Source organism: Schistocerca piceifrons, chromosome 5, assembly GCF_021461385.2.
Source record: "Schistocerca piceifrons isolate TAMUIC-IGC-003096 chromosome 5, iqSchPice1.1, whole genome shotgun sequence".
In the NCBI taxonomy this organism is placed as follows: domain Eukaryota; kingdom Metazoa; phylum Arthropoda; class Insecta; order Orthoptera; family Acrididae; genus Schistocerca; species Schistocerca piceifrons.
The window spans coordinates 201,892,209-201,912,011 of NC_060142.1; the positions used below are offsets into that span (position 1 = coordinate 201,892,209).

The 19,803-nt window shown below is 44.5% G+C and overlaps 1 protein-coding gene across 5 annotated transcripts in view; it reads right to left on the reverse strand.

The window, feature by feature from the left end:
- LOC124798456 (cytosolic carboxypeptidase 1-like) overlaps positions 1–19,803 on the reverse strand; it is a 503,581-nt gene that overhangs the window by 453,389 nt on the left and 30,389 nt on the right. Inside the window, exon 2 of one of the 5 annotated variants that reach the window (XM_047261877.1) lies at positions 13,777–13,997. The exons of the other annotated variants lie outside the window; for them this stretch is intronic. Coding sequence (XP_047117833.1) covers positions 13,777–13,897 — 121 coding nt within the window. The 5' untranslated portion in view covers positions 13,898–13,997. The remainder of the gene's footprint in view (positions 1–13,776; positions 13,998–19,803) is intronic. 5 annotated transcript variants of the gene reach the window in all.

Below are 19,803 nucleotides of genomic sequence, written 5' to 3' on the forward strand. Positions count from 1 at the left end.
AAGGTGCTACCCAGTGTCGATAATCCTTCTGAGCCTTTCGAACCAGCGGCCTTTTTCCCTGCCCAGTCAGCACAAGTCCAGAGGTCGGTATGTTAGTCATAGGGTGCTCCAACGTTTGACGGGTAATGGAGCCCCTTACGGAAATAACAGGCAGATAAGATAGAATGCCGAGGGGTGGGGGTGGGGGGGGGGGGGAGGGTCTCAGACGTGACGTCGAGGAGGCTTCGACGGCGGCGGCTAGCGAGAGCGCTGGGTGCAACTGGCTGCAAATAGTGATACATGTCGGTACGAATGAAGCCGGATGCTTCGGTTCTGAGACCAACCTCGATTCTTTTCGGCGGCTGGCTGAGGTGAAGGCAACTAGCATCATGCGCAGGGTGCAGGCTAAGCTCACTATTTGTAGCATCGTACCCAGGGCCGATCACGATCCTCTGGTTTGCAGTAGAGCGAGGGCCTAAATCAGAGGCTCAGACGATTCTGTGATGGTAGCAGATGCGAATTTCTCGACCGCTGCTATAGGCTAGAGAACTGTAGGGTTCCTCTTGATATATCATGCTTGCACTACACGCAGGAAGTGGCTGCTAGCGTACCCCTGTACGTGTGGCGTACACATGAGGCTTTTAAAGGTTATCGATTACTGAATGTTATAATGCACAGATATTACGAAGAGAAAGCTGTTTGAAACCGGATGTGAACAGCAACGAAATCGTAAGTTAAAACTGGAATATTTATCATACGGACAGGTTAGTAGGAAATGGTCGTGGAGTATTTATTGTAATAAAGAATTCGACAGTATCAATCGAGGTTATCACGAGATCCGAATGTGAACTGTTCTGAGTGAAGTTGAACATCAACGTTCTCTCAAAAATTGTGATCGGATGCTTTTATATATCGACTGGGTCAGGGGTTGCAGTTGTAGAGATTTGAGCGCTTCAAAGAGCACTTGCAAAATATCGATAGTAACTTTCCTGATAATGCATTTATAATAGGGGGATGATCAGCTTGCCAGCTATAGCCTGGGAGAGTCATGTGATCAAAACTGGTGCCACAGACAGGGATTCATGTGACATTATTGTGAATGTTTTCTCCAAAAACTACTTCGAGCAGATAATTCGAGAACCAATTAGTGAAGGTAACTTTTTAGACTTCTTAGCAACAAACAGATCTGAATCAGTTGATGTAGAGGAAGGTATCAGTGATCATGAAGCTGTGGCAGCAACTATGTCTCCGGGTATTACAAGGAATGTTGAGAAAGGGAGCACAATGTTTTTGCTTAGAGTGACAGGATACAAATTGCAGACTATCTGAGTAGTCAGCATCAAACATTCAGTGCTAAGGACGAAGATATGGAGCACGAATGGACAAAAATTCAAAAGCATCGTTCAATACACCTTAGGCAAATATGTTCCGAGCAAGGTCTTAAGGGATGGGAAAGAACCACTGTGGTTTAATAGATGCGTTAGAAAACTGCTACAGAAACAAAGAGACCATCACAGATTCAAGAGAACCGATCTGAGCGAAACCCTGCGAGGGCTTGGTCTTACGTAAGACCTCTGAGCAATTTGAAACTATTTATTCATTCACCCAGTGAACTTACTGGCAATGAAACAGTATATAGTAGAGGTAAGGCCGAAATACTGGATTCTGTCTTCCGAAATTGTTTCGCCGCGAAACGTTCCCTACTTTCAACAATCGTGCTTGCGTCGAAATGGCAGATATTGAAATAACCTATACGGAATGGAAAACAACTATAATCGCTAAGTAGTTGAAAGGTATCATAACGACATGAGATACCTATAAGATTCTACAACGAATATGCGGCAGAACTTGTCGCAGTTCGCTGGAGCAACGACGGATACCTTGCGACTAGAAATAGGTGCAGGTCATTCCCGTTTTCAAGAGGGGCGTAGGACAGATTCACACAATTATAGACCGATACCGCTGACGTTAATATGTTGTAGAATTATGGAACATGTACTTCTGTCTACAAAAATACAGCATGAGAGATGGGGGCATTCTATCTGGCGCGATTGAGTTTGACAAGCTTCCAACTGTCAGTTCTCCACGGAAGTGTGTTCTGTGAATGTTTCATACTTTGGGCACAGAAATGAGGTAAAAGTTTCGAATGAAGTTGTGTTATACTTGATCCAGAAGTATTAAGATATTCGTGCTATGAAATTTTCGGTTATATGAAAATTTTCAAATTCAAAATACATTTTAGGCACAGCGATGTTTTGTTACAGTTAATGTTTCTTATGTGTTACACCTATGGCGTTGCATGGATTCTTTAATTTCTTCGGTAACGTTGAACAATAAGCCTGGGCACTTCGGGAAGAAATCCATCATGTGGCGATAAACCGCAAGGATTTCGGACATACACAGACAGTTAGTAAAACAACCTAAGACCTGAACGAACAGGATATGTATAGCACGGCGAGAATTCTTCGAAGAATGAATGCATACATCATTTAGTGTCTATGGAGGAATTTTGTACAATTCCTCATCCACTGTGGCAATTACTTCCTTAGAGATATTAATAGCGGAATCTCTATCAGACCGGTTGGGAGCAAGACTTGATTCTATTGAATGAAGACAATAAAAGGAAGGGCTAGGTTTACAGCACCTGAACGTCTCGAATGAGGTCGTATTGCTTTCTGATGGACCAAGGTCCACATGTCGACATATGTGCACGGAATGCGAAATACAAAAACAAACGGTTGTGTCTTTAGAGAAGAGGCGTGAGTGGTCACAACTGGCTCAAAGATTTGGTACGTTGCTTCAATAAGACAACCTGCACATTATTGACTTTGAATGTCGCGGTCATCAATCAGCTACTAATGCCGTAAAATCAGGTGTGCCTTGACATGTTCGTCTCTAGAAAACAGAACGGCTGATAACGATCTGTGTCCATGTCCCTCCGGATTTGCCTTCTTTGATTTACAAAGGACCACACTCGATCCATGCTTCGACAGAGAGCAATCTTAATATTAGTTGAAGAATGGAGACATACTGAATAGGTGTTGTTGAATAATCCATATGCATCTTGCCCATGGGCATTCTCATTTTCTCATCCCCATTACTGCTAAAATAATGCTTCTATTCAATGCTGATGCCTGGCAAAACCATTATTAACCTCATTTTGCAAACTAACAGCCGGAAAAGATCCCGTGGTGTCATAGAAAACCTTATCACCACCAGTAAGGCCAAGATCCATCTCCCGAAACTCTAGTAGAATATTCAGCGTACACTAAAAATTTTCTCTAGTGTCTTGCTGCGCTCTGATTTGGAAAAAATCAGCACCAGCAATATAAGTCAATCAAGGAATTTAGTACCCGAGCTGCTGTGCGTTTTGAAACGTCTGTAGCAAAACCAAATGTATCCTTTCGCTTGTAACAGTGACTACGACCGTCTGTTGCAACACAATGAATATACGTAAAAATCGCACTTGGACTGAAAGTTAGCTTAAATAATTTACTCCTGCGACAGGCTGTCCTTTCTGGCTGGAAAGATTGCCACAAGACTGCTTCTTTTCTATATAAGGAAGTTTGTCAACAGAAGTAGCTTCCTCAGCATCGTCTATGGAGGCAGCAGCTTCTACCTACACACAGCAGAGTCTCGTACGGATCCATGGTTCTAACCTGCTGTTTACAACCTACTAACACTGCTACGTCTTGTAAAATAGGGGAAGATGACAGTCATCACTACAGCTATACGGTAATGTTGGCAAACAGCCGTCGTAGTAGTTCCAACCGTAGCGACACCATTTGTTCTCACGTGTATGTACAAACAGGCACACACAGGACAAAAAAATTATTCACCTGCAGGAAACATGCTAACCCTGTAACACCACCTCTGGCTTTCATAATGGCCTCCATGTGGCGAGGAAGATTCCGCTACTTTATTCGAGTATGCTCTATCAAGCTGAAGCCATTTAGTGATGATTAAATCCCGGAGAGCTACCAAACTGTGCAGATGTTGACTGCTTTGTTTCCCCCACTGTTAAAAATTGTTCCAAGTACATTCTATGGGATTAACATCTAGTGATGTGGCGATTAGCATCTAGTGATGTAGCGGGTCAGTCGAGGTGCGATAGCTTACCCAGTGTTCGTGAAACCAGGAACCTATGCATGCAGTCCTCAGAAAATGGCTATTGTCATCTTGGAAGACGGGAGCGTCCACCAAATACTCCACCACAGAAATATTGAAGGAAGGGCAACATTTGGTTAGCGAAAATGTTAAATTTTCTGATTTGTGTTTACGGTTACCTTAATGAGTAGGCCCAAGTATTTGTCATTAAAAACACTGCCGAAGAAACAAGGAAAGACCTCAACAACATACACCCTCCACAGAGGATAGGTTAAACTCCTCAATGGTCCGTCGATGTGCTCAACGCCTAGCTTCAAATGAAACAATGGAAAATCAAGACTCGTTGGTCCACACTACACGGCTACAGTCAGCTATGGTGCAGTTTCTTTTTGGTGTGTCATCGACAGATGAAGTAATGTCGCGTCTGCCCCACCGAAGTGTGCTGTTCATATTGTATATTGTAGACTTTGGCGACAATATTAATAGTAACCTCAGACATTCCGTACATGATGCAGTCATCTACAAATGAAGTAACGTCTGAAAAAGCTGCACAAATATTCAGTCAGCTCTTGATAAAATTTTAAAGTGGCGCAAATAATGGCAACTTGCTTTCAGTATTCAGAAATGTATAATTGCGCTCTTCACAGAACAAAAAAAGTTGTATCCTAAGACCATAATACCAGTGAGGCACGCTTGGAATTGGTCAATTCATACGAATATCTGGGTGCAACACTTTGCGGGAATATGAAATGGAATGATCACTTAGGCTCAGTTGCGTAAAGCAGGTGGTAGACTTCGGTCTATTAGTAGAATACCGGGGAAATGAAGTCAGTCCACTAAAGAGATGGCTTGCAAATCACTTGTGCAAAGCATTCTAGAACATCGAAAGTATATAACGATGAGCAGCACGAATGGTCACAGGTTTGTTTGGCCCATGGGAAGGTGTCGCAGAGATGCTGAAGAGACTGAAGGGGCAGAATCATGAAGATAGAAATCTACTATCGTCAGAAAGTCTACTTATTAATTTTCAAAAATTGGCTTTAAATGATGACTCTGGAAGTATCGCTCCCGTAGGGACCACAAGGACAGGATGAGATTAATTTCAGTCTGTATGGAGGCATTTAAACAACCACTCTACCCGCGCTCCACACGTGAATGGAACAGGAAAGAACCCTAATTATTGGTGTAGTTGAATGTATCCTCGGACATGCACTTCACGGCGGTTTGCAGAATACAGATGGAGATGTAGAGGCCTAGTGAACACGTTTATCCTTATGTGCCGCTGCGAGGGACCAGATTCCAAACGTCAGTTGCATACAGTCGGCTTGACATTCGCCAGAAACCGGTGACACAGACCTGCATTAACGGACAGCAGTAATTGCTATCATGTTTGAAAACGGTTTTCATGGAAAAGGCATGACACTCCCTCTGGTCCATGGCAGTTAGAATATTTTTGCGACCACTGTTCTTACACCTGTTACAGGGCAGCAAATGGTACACCATTCTTTGTAGATATACTGGACAGTCTGCATTCGTCATGTGCAAGCCTGAACAGGGTTGCCCCTTTCTGACAATGTCGAACCTCCTTACTGCGCTGATTCTACAGGGTGTTACAAAAAGGTACGGCCAAACTTTCAGGAAACATTCCTCACACACAAAGAAAGAAAATATGTTATGTTGACATATGTCTGGAAACGCTTACTTTCCATGTTAGAGCTCATTTTATTACTTCTCTTCAAATCACATTAATCATGGAATGGAAACACACAGCAACAGAACGTACCAGCGTGACTTCAAACACTTTGTTACAGGAAATGTTCAAAATGTCCTCCGTTAGCGAGGATACATGCATCCACCCTCCGTCGCATGGAATCCCTGATGCGCTGATGCAGCCCTGGAGAATGGCGTATTGTATCACAGCCGTCCACAATACGAGCACGAAGAGTCTCTACATTTGGTAACGGGGTTGCGTAGAAAAGAGCTTTCAAATGCCCCCATAAATGAAAGTCAAGAGGGTTGAGGTCAGGAGAGCGTGAAGGCCATGGAATTGGTCCACCTCTACCAATCCATCGGTCACCGAATCTGTTGTTGAGAAGCGTAAGAACACTTCGACTGAAATGTGCAGGAGCTTCATCGTGCATGAACCACGTGTTGTGTCGTACTTGTAAAGGCACATGTTCTAGCAGCACAGGTAGAGTATACCGTATTAAATCATGATAACGTGCTCCATTGAGCGTAGGTGGAAGAACATGGGGCCCAATCAAGACATCACCAACAATGCCTGCCCAAACGTTCACAGAAAATCTGTGTTGATGACGTGATTGCACAATTGCGTGCGGATTCTCGTCAGCCCACACATGTTGATTCTGAAAATTTACAATTTGATCACGTTGGAATGAAGCCTCATCCGCAAAGAGAACATTTGCACTGAAATGAGGATTGACACATTGTTGGATGAACCATTCGCAGAAGTGTACCCGTGGAGGCCAATCAGCTGCTGATAGTGCCTGCACACGCTGTGCATGGTACGGAAACAACTGGTTCTCCCGTAGCACACTCGATACAGTGGCGTGGTCAGCGTTACCTTGTACAGCAGCAACTTCTCTGACGCTGACATTAGGGTTATCGTCAACTGCACGAAGAATTGCCTCGTCCATTGCAGGTGTCCTCGTCGTTCTAGGTCTTCCCCAGTCGCGAGTCATAGACTGGAATATTCCGTGCTCCCTAAGACGCCGATCAATTACTTCGAACGTCTTCCTGTCGGGACACCTTCGTTCTGGAAATCTGTCTCGATACAAACGTACCGCGCCACGGCTATTGCCCCGTGCTAATCCATACATCAAATGGGCATCTGCCAACTCCGCATTTGTAAACATTGCACTGACTGCAAAACCACGTTCGTGATGAACACTAACCCGTAGATGCTACGTACTGATGTGCTTGATGCTAGTACTGTAGAACAATGAGTCGCATGTCAACACAAGCACCGAAGTCAACATTACCTTCCTTCAATTGGGCCAACTGGCGGTGAATCGAGGAAGTACAGTACATACTGACGAAACTAAAATGAGCTCTAACATGGAAATTAAGCGTTTCCGGACACATGTCCACATAACGTCTTCTTTTTATTTGTGTGTGAGGAATGTTTCCTGAAAGTTTGGCAGTACCTTTTTGTGACACCCTGTATACAACCGACAAGCATACTATAAACACCACATCACTGACAGTGGAGGGTCACATGACCACCTGGTATCAGCTCTACACTATCTGCAGTGCTCCCAATCGAACAGGGCTCTTTTAAAAGTGGTGACTAGCACATTGCTGGGTGGAGTTTTAATTAATGCGAGAAAATATGGCCGACGACAGAATAATGAATGTTGTTCGTATACCTGACTATTAGCATCCTCTGTACTAAAGAGCGAATGCGATAACAAACTGTCTGTAAGGAGCCTCAAACAGTTAGGGTTGATGCTGTACCGCAGGACTGGCAAAAAAAACGCGAAGTCTAAAGTGGAAGATTATGTCATAATCCGAATTTGATTTTATGCCGATGAACGCACGTTCGCCAAGGCAACACGTGCTCGTGCCAGATCCGTGGGGACCCTGGCCTCAGCCCTCCGTAAAATAAGACACCAGCAGAAAGCCTTTCAGCGTCGAGCGGCCAGCTGCGTGGGATAATTACGACACGGACGCAGGCCTGCGGGGAGCGTGCACCCCTCCGCCCTCCCGCTGCCCTTGCCCCGCTTTCGCTCTACTCGCAAAAGCGATCGCACGCGCGCACAACGGCCGCCGTTTCACATCAGCCAAGTTGGCAGCGCGCCAGGCGCTAGCGGCCGCCCTCGACGGCGCAACAGCTGTGCATCTGTCACAACACGGCTGGCCGAGCCGGCGGCGCCTTCTGTGCCGCCTGGGACCGCGACCAACAGGATTTTGGCAGCTCTCCGGCTGTATAGTGTTTTACCGCGGCTTCTGGCCCCATCGACCCAGAGCACTCGCTCAATTCGCTTTTACTGGCCATGACATAACCAGAGGGTGGACTAGCATGCGGCGCTGGTAGATTTAGAATAGTAATTTTTAGAAACAGCTTCGTATTGATGTTCTTCGCTATCTTATGTCAGTTTCCGAAAGTTGTATCCCCTTCCGTTTATGAACATGAAGTAAATAAACTCACAGCCATCTACCGTTCTTAGACTGAATTGTAGATTGGTAGATTTTACCCCCCCCCCCCCCTACCCCCCCTCCCTCTCTCTCTCTCTCTCTCTCTCTCTCTCTCTCTCTCTCTCTCTCTCTCTCGTTACACACTATCACACCCCCACGAAGGAGGAGGAGGAGTTACGCAAACTGGTCACAAACTAATATTCATACAGCTATCGACGGAAAATGCAAAATTGTAAACATTGGCGACTAATGGACGAATGTGTGAAGCTGCAGCGCAAATGGACCGCGCAGCTGGCATGGATAGGAAGCAGGGTGCACGTCGATACCACGGCGTACACCCTTTGCGAATTTCTTTCCTCGTACTAAGTTGGACAGTAAGTATACTTCGCAGATAGACGTCTGAACAATATAAGCAGATGTCAGGATTTGGGAGAGAGGACGGGTAGTTGGGCTTAAAGAAGCCGATTCGAGTATTCGGCGAATCGCTCGGCATTTGAATAGAGGTGATGTTGGCAGGAATGGGTGAACCATAGCAGAACACAGCGTCAAGAAGAAGCGGTCGACCTAGAGAGACGACAGAACTTGAAGACCGAGCAATCAATCGTCAGACAGGCACTCGGAGCCTAGTATTCGCCGTCATCGGCAACCCGACATGTTACTGATACTTCAGTGACCACGAGGACCGTTAGTGGGCGGCTCGCAGAAAGGGGTCTGAGCTCACGACAACCATTGTGCCGACTGCCATTGACCGTTTGCAGTGGCGTCGGGCACATGCAGCCTGGAATCTCACTGAATGGAGTAGAACTATCTTCAGTGACGAGTCTCTCTTCGAGCTGAACCCCAATGACCAGCGAAGATGGGTCTGGAGTGGCTCTGGACAGTAGTGGGATACCATCCTGTCGCTCGCCATAAGGCCAGACAACCAGGAGTGATGTTGGTCTCGGGTGCCATTTCATTTCATAGCAGGACGCCTTAGCTGTCATCTGCGGCACACTTACAGCACAGCAACGATATTCTACGCCCTGTTTTGATGCCCTTCATGGCAAGCCACCCTCGCCTTACATTATTATTGTTGTTGTTGTTGTTGTTGTTGTTGTCGTCGTCTTCAGTCCGGAGAATGGTTTGATGCAGCTCTCCATGCTACTCTATCCTGTGCAAGGTTCTTCATCTCCCAGTACCTACTGCAACCTACATCCTTCTGAATCTGCTTAGTGTATTCATCTCTTTGTCCCCCTCTGCAATTTTTACCCTCCATGCTGCCCTCCAGTACTAAATTGGTGATCCCTTGATGCCTCAGAACACGTCCTACCAACTGATGCCATCTTCTATTCAGGTTGTGCCACAAATTTCTCTTCTCATCAATTCCATTCAATACTTCATCATTAGTTATGTGACCTACCCATCTAATCTTCAGCAGTCTTCTGTAGCACCACATTTCGAAAGCTTCTATTCTCTTCTTATCCAAACTAGTTATCGTCCATGTTTCACTTCCATACATGGCTACGCTCCATACAAATACTTTCAGAAACGAATGCCTGACACTTAAATCTATGCTCGATGTTAACAAATTTCTCTTTTTCCGAAACGCTTTCCTTGTCATTGCCAGTCTACATTTTATATCCTCTCTACTTCGACCATCATCAATTATTTATCTCCCCAAATTGCAAAACTCATTTACTACTTTAAGCGTCTCATTTCCTAATCTAATTCCCTCAGCATCACCCGATTTAATTCGACTACAGTCCGTTATCCTCGTTTCACTTTTGTTGATGTTCATCTTATATCCTCCTTTCAAGACACTGTCCACTCCGTTCAACTGCTCTTCCAAGTCCTTTGCTCTGTCTGACAGAATTACAATGTCATCGGCGAACCTCAAAGTTTTATTTCTGCTCCACGGATTTTAATTCCTACTTCGAATATTTGTTTTGTTTCCTTTACTGCTTGCTCAATATACAGAGTGAATAACATCGGGAATAGGCTACAAGCCTGTCTCACTCCCTACACTACAGCAAAATAATGCCCTCCCCCACACTACCAGAGTTTCTGCTGCTTGTCTTCGTGCTTGCCAAACCTCACCTTGGGCAGCAAGGTTGACGGATCTCTCTCGTCATGAGGACGTTTGGAGCATCGTCGGCAGGGTTCTTCAAACACCTTGGGGTTTTGACGATACAACGCGCCATTTTGACGTAATTTGGCACGATATCCCTGAAGAGGGCATACAATAACTTATCAATCAATACCAAGCCGAGTAACTGCTTGCGTAAGGGCCAGAGGTGAACCAATGCGGTACTGACTTCCTTCAGTTATTAAGTTTTTTCTCTTGAATAAATTACCCCTTTTTCTGAAACTGTTATCATATATTTGTCCGTGCATGTACATCGCATCTACCGATTTCCACCCCATTCGGATAATTCCTTGGTGGTAGTCTTTCTTTTTTTGTCTTAAGAGTGTATTAAGAAAGATCTGTCTTCGAAAGCAGAGTTGAATTTTCCGTAACTGGAATGACATAAACAATCCGAAATGAAATCCAGTGACATATGGCGTTCATAAGTTTGCTGCCTGGAAGTTTCGTTTTTCTAGGGAAAGCACTCCGTGCTTCTTGATGTTAGTTTATGCATAGAAGCCTAAAACGGCATTAGTTGACGTGTAAAACTTGCGAACAACGATACCGAATTTGGAACGCTCGTTGAAAACGTAGTGGAAAGGCGAAATGGTCAATTACAAATGACCCTCCCCATTTTAGGAGGCCGTTCGTTGTCCACGATGGAAAATTAAATTTCCTACGCCGCGTTTCACAGCTGGTCAAGAGTACAACGCGTTCTACAGCCAATGCTGTAGCTGCTGAGGCCTCTGATGATGAACTTAGTTGAGACGCAAGGGGCTAAAAATCTTACATTAGAATAGGAATTGTTGGTGGTTCGTTAGAGAGAGAGAGGTGGTGCAGAATCTCCGGTTAACAGTTGAGAATGGCTGAAAATTAACTCGCCACCACTCCAAATTTAGTGAGTCACAGATGGCTAAGATTTTAATCGTAATAATAAAATATGTAACATGTTTCAATAAAATAATTTATTTACATCAGTCCTCGAGAAAATTGCTTTAACATACCTTTCAAGAAATTGCAATTCAGAAGAAATATACTGCACATAGCACTAAGATTATGACCACATATCTGCAGACTACGGCTATGTGTGCGTGTATATTAGAGGAACACTGCATCTTTCAGTCGTTTCCGCCTACGTCCGGGAAGCCAGTTGGCGACGAAAAAGACCACGGGGGGGAGGACAGGAGGCGACTCTCGGGGAAAGAAAGGTCAACTGAATTGCCGTTGGATTCAGAGACTAAACACTGTTGTCTGTTTCGCCCTACCAACCTTCCCATGATTGCAAAGATGTACATCTCAAAATAATCATTTTTAAAAGTTACTGTCATACGATAAATTCGGTAAAAATAACACTTTGTCATGTAACATAATTAATGCAAGTATTCCAGTGCAATATGAGACTGCCAAACAAATTGTGCAGGGAATGGCAGTGTTAACTCTTCTCCAGCTTGCAGGCAGAGTTTGGAGGGAGGGGGGGGGGGGGGCAGTGAACGTTTACATCATACGTATGTCACAGTCGCTGAGTGGCCTGGTAAGGCTGACTGCTTTACGTAAGTGACTCGCGCATGTGCCCGATTCGTTTAGTTCATACTTCGGGTTGTTATCTCCAGATAAGTACAAAGTATTTCTACGCATTGAACGTAACTTTCCCGTAAACTAGCAAATTGCATTGCAGTGTTAGTGGTATTATTTTTCGCATTACGCATCTATTGTTCTATTTATTCCCTCACTCGAATTTTCATATCCTTCTCAAGGAAATCAAAAGTAAGGGATCATAGCACATCACTCATTGTGTAAAGATCCTCATCTAATTCACCTTTACACAGAGTATACTTGATGATATAGTATCTGGGAATATATGTAAAAAGATTATCTTCATGTCTCGAGAGAGGACGATTATTTTTGCCGATGTCATGAAGTATAAAAATTGTAGAGGCATCCGAAACTGTAGTTAATATGGTTCATGATCCACCTCCGACAACTGGGTCGCACATGCATTACGTAGAATCAGTGAGACCAGTCTTGACTTTCTGGGAGAATGTGACACCATTTGGAGGATACACTTAGCTTTACCTCTTTAATGGAATTGTGCTTAAAACGACAAGTTTTTCGATCAAATTATGACCGTCTCCAGTACCTGCACCTAAAAAAACCTAGCTTACTTCGTAATATGATCTGTAGGGTACGTGGCATTAGATGCTCTACACCTTGGGGTACTTGTCCTGAACTAAAGAAACAAAAACGAAGATCACGTAATTTGTATCCAACGAAAACGATGAATTACTTTTAGCAGAAGATGTGAAGGTCTGCGGTCCAAAATGCCGACAAAGATCGGCGCTACACAGTTTTCGATAATTTTCAGCGGCAAAGGGTACATAATATGGAAAATAATACGGGCAAAAAATGCTGCAGTGATTCGAATACTTTGACTCCACACCACTAAGACGGAAGTATGATATTGAAGCAATGTTAGGTACTGTAGACAATTTTTTAACACTGTCTATGACGTGAGCGAGGTAGAAGGCAGAGGATCAGCACAGACTATATTAGTGATACACAGCTCACGGTCTCTGGTTGGGGGTACCGTTGTACAATGGCCGCTTCTTGAGACAGGAAGTAAGAACGCGGCCGTTAGGTTCAAACTCTGAGAAGAGAGAGGGACTGCCAGTCTCGGGCACCGTGCGAATTTACCAGGAAAGTTAACGGCAATAAATTATTCTGTCGCTCCTGTGGGAGGAGCGTGCCTGCGGTAACAGTAAGGCTGGCAACCTGGGGTGTGGCCAGTGCGGCAGATTATCTGAGGCCAACCGCGGATGACGCCGGGTCTGCAGTATGAAGGTAAACTCGGCGTGGGTACAGAAACCCTGGCGCTATTGTTGCTCTATTTATTCCATGCATTCTGTGCGTTTTTATCTCTATAACAAGTGCCTTGAAATGGATTAAGAATATGTATACCTGCAGAGATTTTACCAGGATTCCTCTGTTTATGATTCTTTTCTTGACCAATGCAAGTAATAGATCGCGTGTTGCTACTCCCAGCGCATTCTGCAGCTCTGGAATCGATCCACGAACACAATATTGCTGTCCAATGCTGCAAGTATGATCGAACCGATGCTATTTAATTCAGAGCGTTCCTCTCTAGATTAACGTGCGCGATTAATCTTTCGGAGGGCTCTTATAGTTACATTAATCTGGTGACCTGTTTTATGTAATTGTTTCAGCTAGCCACGCAGTCGCAGACGTTGCTGTTAGTAATTAATTAACCTCTGCCGGAACCGACAGATAGATACTACCACGATGGTTGCTAGTACATTCTCATCGCAGAGATCGTAAATGAATACTGTACACAACTTACTACATTAAGCATTGTATCTGGAAGTAGAATGCGCCGGCAGAATTTATTTCTGAACACACATGGCTTTACTCACAGAAGGTTTCGTGTTGCCGCCTGTTGCTAACCATTCCTTTCTCATCTGCATACCACATCCATGTGATAACGCTTAATTCCTGTCGCGTCTCGCACGGCTTAGCACTTTTGTTCTTCGCCATCGTCGGCAGTGAAGCCGTGTTATATTTACTTTAAAACCGGCTCTTGTTTTAGGGCCGCGACGCCCACCGCATGGGCGATCGTCTTTTCCAAGTAATTCAGCTATAACATAAAATATTTGTACCTGAAGTATTACTGTATGAAATGTATGAGGTGACACACTATTTCTAATGGACTATCATACATGCATTATTATTACGTATCAAGCGCTACAGACATGAATTTGAAATTTGTATGACAACCTTAATATGCGTAGTATTTTGAAACGATGGTTTCGCGCTGAATCTTGTGCAGGCCGTCATTCTAGAATCAAGAGCACAATATGTATGTTAGAAGAGTTTACTGATTCATTATCAGATGGTGGTTCTCGTACACAGTTTGTCATAATGTTCTCGAAGAACACGGTTCTTTTCAAGTTCACGTGTTGTACTGTTGCAAAGTACATGTGTTTCTGCAACATAGAGGATGATTGTAATTAAACTTTCGTTACTTGAGGGGGACCGCTCACGAAAAACGAGCGATCGTAGGACAATGAAACTTTGCGGAAGCATTTGTACGGACAAGCGGAAGAGAAATAACGAATGAACCATTGAAAGAAGCACAACCTCCTCATGAGAAAATAACATTTGTTAATTGCGTACCATGTTTACGTTCCAGATTACAAACGTTGCTCAATGTGAGTACCATCAGCATCCACAACAGCCTGGAACCGCATTAGGGACTGCTCTACTACTGCTCGAAACAATGGTGCAACATGGAATGTGCAACTGTCCCTAAGAGCAATTCCCAAATCGCCAGTTAATTTGTACTTCGGAATCATGTTTTTCAAGCTCGGATTGGAAAGACGACCTCTCCATACTCCTTCAGTGCGTCGATACTTGCAAAGAGCAGCAGCACTATTGCAATTAATTTCATTAAACAGCTTTACGAGTAAAGCAGTGCTCACCTTGTCCAGGCGCATGTTGACTTTCTGCAGGTGTAACGCACACTGATGCTTGTGCTTCAACCCGACATTGCCGTATCAGTACCGGCGCCTAGCAGCAAGGCATGCCACTAACACTGTCAACAACGCAAATCCTGTAGTGCACAGCACAGGCTTAATGGTATTCTTATAACGTTGGATACCCCATACGATAAATAGTTTTCCGTCTACAGTGACTCAGACAGCGAAAGTTTAATTATAGCCATCCCATACAAAGTCGTGGCCTTGTTTCCCATTCAATTTCGTTTCATCATTAATATGGTGAAACACTGGACGCGCGTTACACGTTGCTAGAGCCAAAGCCATGAGATAGTCTCGCACATCACAATTCACCAACCATACGTGACGCGTGGGTCACTAGTAGCATCTCGACCCAGGAACCAAAAGATTTTTTGACACTTTCGGTAACATCATAATGCATCACTGTTTCGCTACTGTGGGTAGTCACACACTATACAAAAATTACTTATGCCAATTGAAAATGAAATTCATTTTCAAATTTCAAACACGTTTTAAGTTGAAATCCAAATTGCATGTTTAGGGACATATTACAAGTTCCGTCCCTACAGTGTCTTATTTTCTACATGTTAGTAGTTTGAGACCAGCTTCACTGATGTAGCAGTTGCTGTTTAGAGCAATAGCAGTATGGAGCAATTATGTCACATATATCGTAATGGCATGGACGAGATACAATTGGTGCTCCAGGCCTTCCCGCCATGCGATCATCTATACGACGCTGCCAGTACACTGTTCGAACATGGGATGAAGCGTCTTACGTGCACTCTGTAATGACTCTTACACAAATTGCGATGACGCTAACTACAGAAGAGTCTCTGTCTGCTGACAAATTGTTGTGAGAGGTCGCTCTGATTTGCTAACAGAGGTACATTAAGAGCATGCATGTTAGCTCCGGAGTAGATGCCACTGAACTGGGTGCTAAACAAAGGCATTCCGATGATGGTATTATCCTGCCATTGTGAGGGGAATTCACCTCTGAGCTGGATACAATTGAAAGCCGTGAGACAAAACCGTTTATGTTACACATTGGGATGCTGAATCATTTTATTCTGGATCGAGTCAGAGGCTAGAGCCAGGTCGCAGGACGAGTGGGGGCTGTAAGCAATTCCCACTCACTAAAAGGCTCGTTACATGGCTCAGAACCATTCACAGTGACAGGCAGGAGACGTTCGCTTTCCGTTTACGAGTTTGAAAGGCGAGTGGATAAGAAGTAGATATTGATGACACCACAAAATAGGTCGCGAAAAGTTCGTCAAGCACATATCGATCTACATTGTCATTAGTTGACCGCTGGTGGCGCAGTAGGCCATACATCTTGGACCGCGCTAGGGAAGAAAATGCATGCTTTCGCAACGAGAACACACACCCTTCTCAGTTCCCAGAATTATTTCTTCCTTCGCTTAACTAAAACACAAGCACTTGTAGAGATCCGCTTGAATGTTATGAGGTTGGCCTAGGGAGACATCGACTATATCGTTGAAGAGCACCTTTACGATCCGTGATTGTCGCCGCAATTTCTTCACAGCACGGAATCGGCGCCAGTGGTAAGGACCCCTAGGAAAGGGGGACCGCCGTTTCGGCAGCGCGGATGATCGCGGCCGAGACGGCGATGAGGAAATAATCGACGCAAAGGTGACGTTGGAGGTGTATGTCTTTCAGTCCGCTCTCTTGAAGTAACAAACGTAGTCGCTGATCTGATGAATCGTCATGGAATCGACAAGACGACTGAGAAGTGTTCACTGACGCAAAGATTTGCTGTGCACGAACTGATGTATTGAGGTAACATGGTTGGAAGAGCAAATTACGAGGCCAGTAGCTAAGAACGTGCGTAGGGGTTCCACTCTAAGTCGAAATCAAAATATTTTTGTCCATATAGGAACCCCTTCCAGACTGCTTAGTGTGCATGTTGAAGTCCCTACGTAGGAGGAAGTGTGTTGTAAGTTGCTGCAACAAACTTGTCATCTCAGGATACATTATTTCGCAGTTACGAGGTTTGATATATATTACAGAGTATGACGTCAGTTGTCTCAACGCGTACAGCCATCGCTTTCAATGTCATAGGAAATGGTCCCCTTCGCTATGAAAACATATGTAAACTAACGTACCGACTGTTGCTGACGTCTTATCGGGTTTGGCACGACACAATTTCTACGGCAGGCACGATAATGTTGAAAGAAGGATAGTGATTGCTAAAGGACCACGTTTCTCCTTGGGCTATGCAGTGCGCCGAGTAGCATGATAATTGTCGTAGTTCCGTTCCATTAAATCATCTACGTGACGTGGGTATAGTGAGGTTGGGGTGGGTGGGTGGGTGGGTGGGGGGGGGGGGAGAACATGAAGGAACTGCAATGGTACGTCATGCCTCAATCACCACCGCGCGGGATGGTACAATGTCTACAAACACTCCAGAATGAGATTTTCATTCTGCAGCGGAGTGTGCGCTGATATGAAACTTCCTGGAAGATTAAAACTGTGTGCCGGACCGAGACTCCAACTCGGGACCTTTGCCTTTCGCGGGCAAGTGCTCTACCAAATGAGCTACCCAAGCACGACTGACGCCCCGTTCTCACAGCTTTACTTCTGCCAGTATCTCGTCTCTTACCTTTCAAACTTTACAGAAACTCTCTTGCGAACCTTGCAAAGGTCCCGAGTTCGAGTCTCGGTCCGGCACACATTTTTAATCTTCCAGGAAGTTTCTACAAACACTGCTTTAGAATTGGATGGGGCAGGGGACAGCGAATGTGGTGGCACCAAAGTCTGCACAGTATTCATTGCCTTTGATTTCTTATAATATTTCTTTTTCTCTTCGTGTACCTATAATTGAAACTGATGACCGTCAGAGCAGTAGTTGCACCTCTTGAGAATCGTGCCGGATTGCTGCCCACTGGCTCTTTGAAGACTCGAATAATTTCTTGTGACTCGCTGCGGGGCTTATGGCAAATATAGTTGGATAGTTTGAAGCTGTTCTTTTAGGATTCTTGGAGCTCTTGATTGGCTCAGTAACTTTTGGCGACTGTGGAAAGCTTTATTTTGCATCACAGTTTTTTCTTTGGCTTCTAATCGAGTTTAAACAGCATTCTTTTTGGCCATTGGTCTTCCCGGCTTTCCTCGTTTCTGACGATATTCGCCCACTAGGGTAGCGTGGACGTCCTAGTTGCAGCTGTTAATGTCAACAGTACTTGTTATAGTCTGTGTAAACTACGCAGGTCTTAGGCGTGGGCTGTTTTGTTGCAGAGTCAAGTGATTTTATGAAAGTAGTGGAGCTATATTCCTACAATGGGTTATTTTCCTCAGAGTGTGGCACGCGTTGCATTACTTGGATCTCCCAGATTTTCTTTTCATTAATAAATATTTGGCACTCCCAAATTCATGTCCGGGACTGTTCACACATTTAGGTAGACTTGTACAATGGATACTTGGTTCATGTGGTTGGGAATATGCCGGATTTTCAGGTGACTGAAACCAGCTTAAAGGTATTCAGGTATTTCTTTAAGTAATACAGTTAACATTCATTTTTTTGCATTTTCATTTATACCTCTACGAATTTCGAGCTTTCGCCCATTTCCAGTTGGGTTGGCGTAAGACATACACACATCATAAAAAAGTTTTGCATCATCCTGGTTACCAAATTCCTGAAGACAGTTGTTGTCTGTGGATATTGTATCACAGACATAGTCACTTTGACTGTTCAGACACGTCACTAAACCCGCCCAAAGATGTTTACAACCATGCATGATCAGCGCCTTTTAGAGGGAGGGGGTCCGACAGCCGATCAGTTCCAGTCATTCCACCGGGAAGTAGGTACACGGCTTGTGCTGTCTGTAGTTCAACCATGGCTCTGAGCACTATGGGACTCAACAATTTAGGTCATAAGTCCCCTAGAACTTAGAACTACTTAAACCTAACCAACCTAAGGGCATCACACACACCCACGCCCGAGGCAGGACTCGAACCTGCGACCGCAGCGGTCCCGCGGCTCCGGACTGCAGCGCCAGAACCGCACGGCCACCGCGGCCGGCGTAGTTCAACCATGCCTGAGGGATCTACACAGAGTCGCCGTTGAGGAGTGGGACAATATGGACCAACAGTACCTTGCTGAACTTGTGGATAGTATGCCACGACGAATACAGGCCTGCATCAATGCAAGAGGACGTGCTACTGGGTATTAGAGGTACCAGTGTGTACAGCAATCCGGACCACCACCTCTGAAGATCTCGCTGCACGGTGGTACAACATGCAATGTATGGGTTTCATGAGCAATAAAAAACGCAGAAATGATGTTTATGTTGATCTGTATTCCAATTTTCTGTACAGGTTTCGGAACTCTGGGAACCAAGGTGATGCGAAACTTTTTAGGATGTGTATATTTAAATCTTGAATCACGACACATTATTGAAAACATTGTCTGCAATATGGATGCTGCACTTCCCTTTCTATTCTGCTTGTTGTTGCTTTTAATTTCCGCTGCAATACGAGTGGCACAACACACATCAAGCAGAACAGAAAGGCAGCTACAGCATCCAAATCGCAGTCGATGCTTTTGACGATTTGCTAATTGAAGATTTATTCATGCATTACGCTAAGTGAAGCTCAGTGAAAGCTTGAAACACTCATTAACATAAATAAAAAGACATATAAAAGTGAAATGATGATTAAATCGATACCTTAGCTGCAAACAGGCGTTGATATACATCATTGGGGACATGTTGAAAATGTGTGCCCCGACCGGGACTCGAACCCGGGATCTCCTGCTTACATGGCATACGCTCTACCATTTTTTTTAAATCTCGTTGTTGATCGATTAACTCAGTTTTTTTATTAAAGAGGGCACTAACACACTGACCGAACATATTGAGCTACGGTGTCGGCGTCCATCTGAGCCACCGTGGGCACAGAGGATAGTGCGCT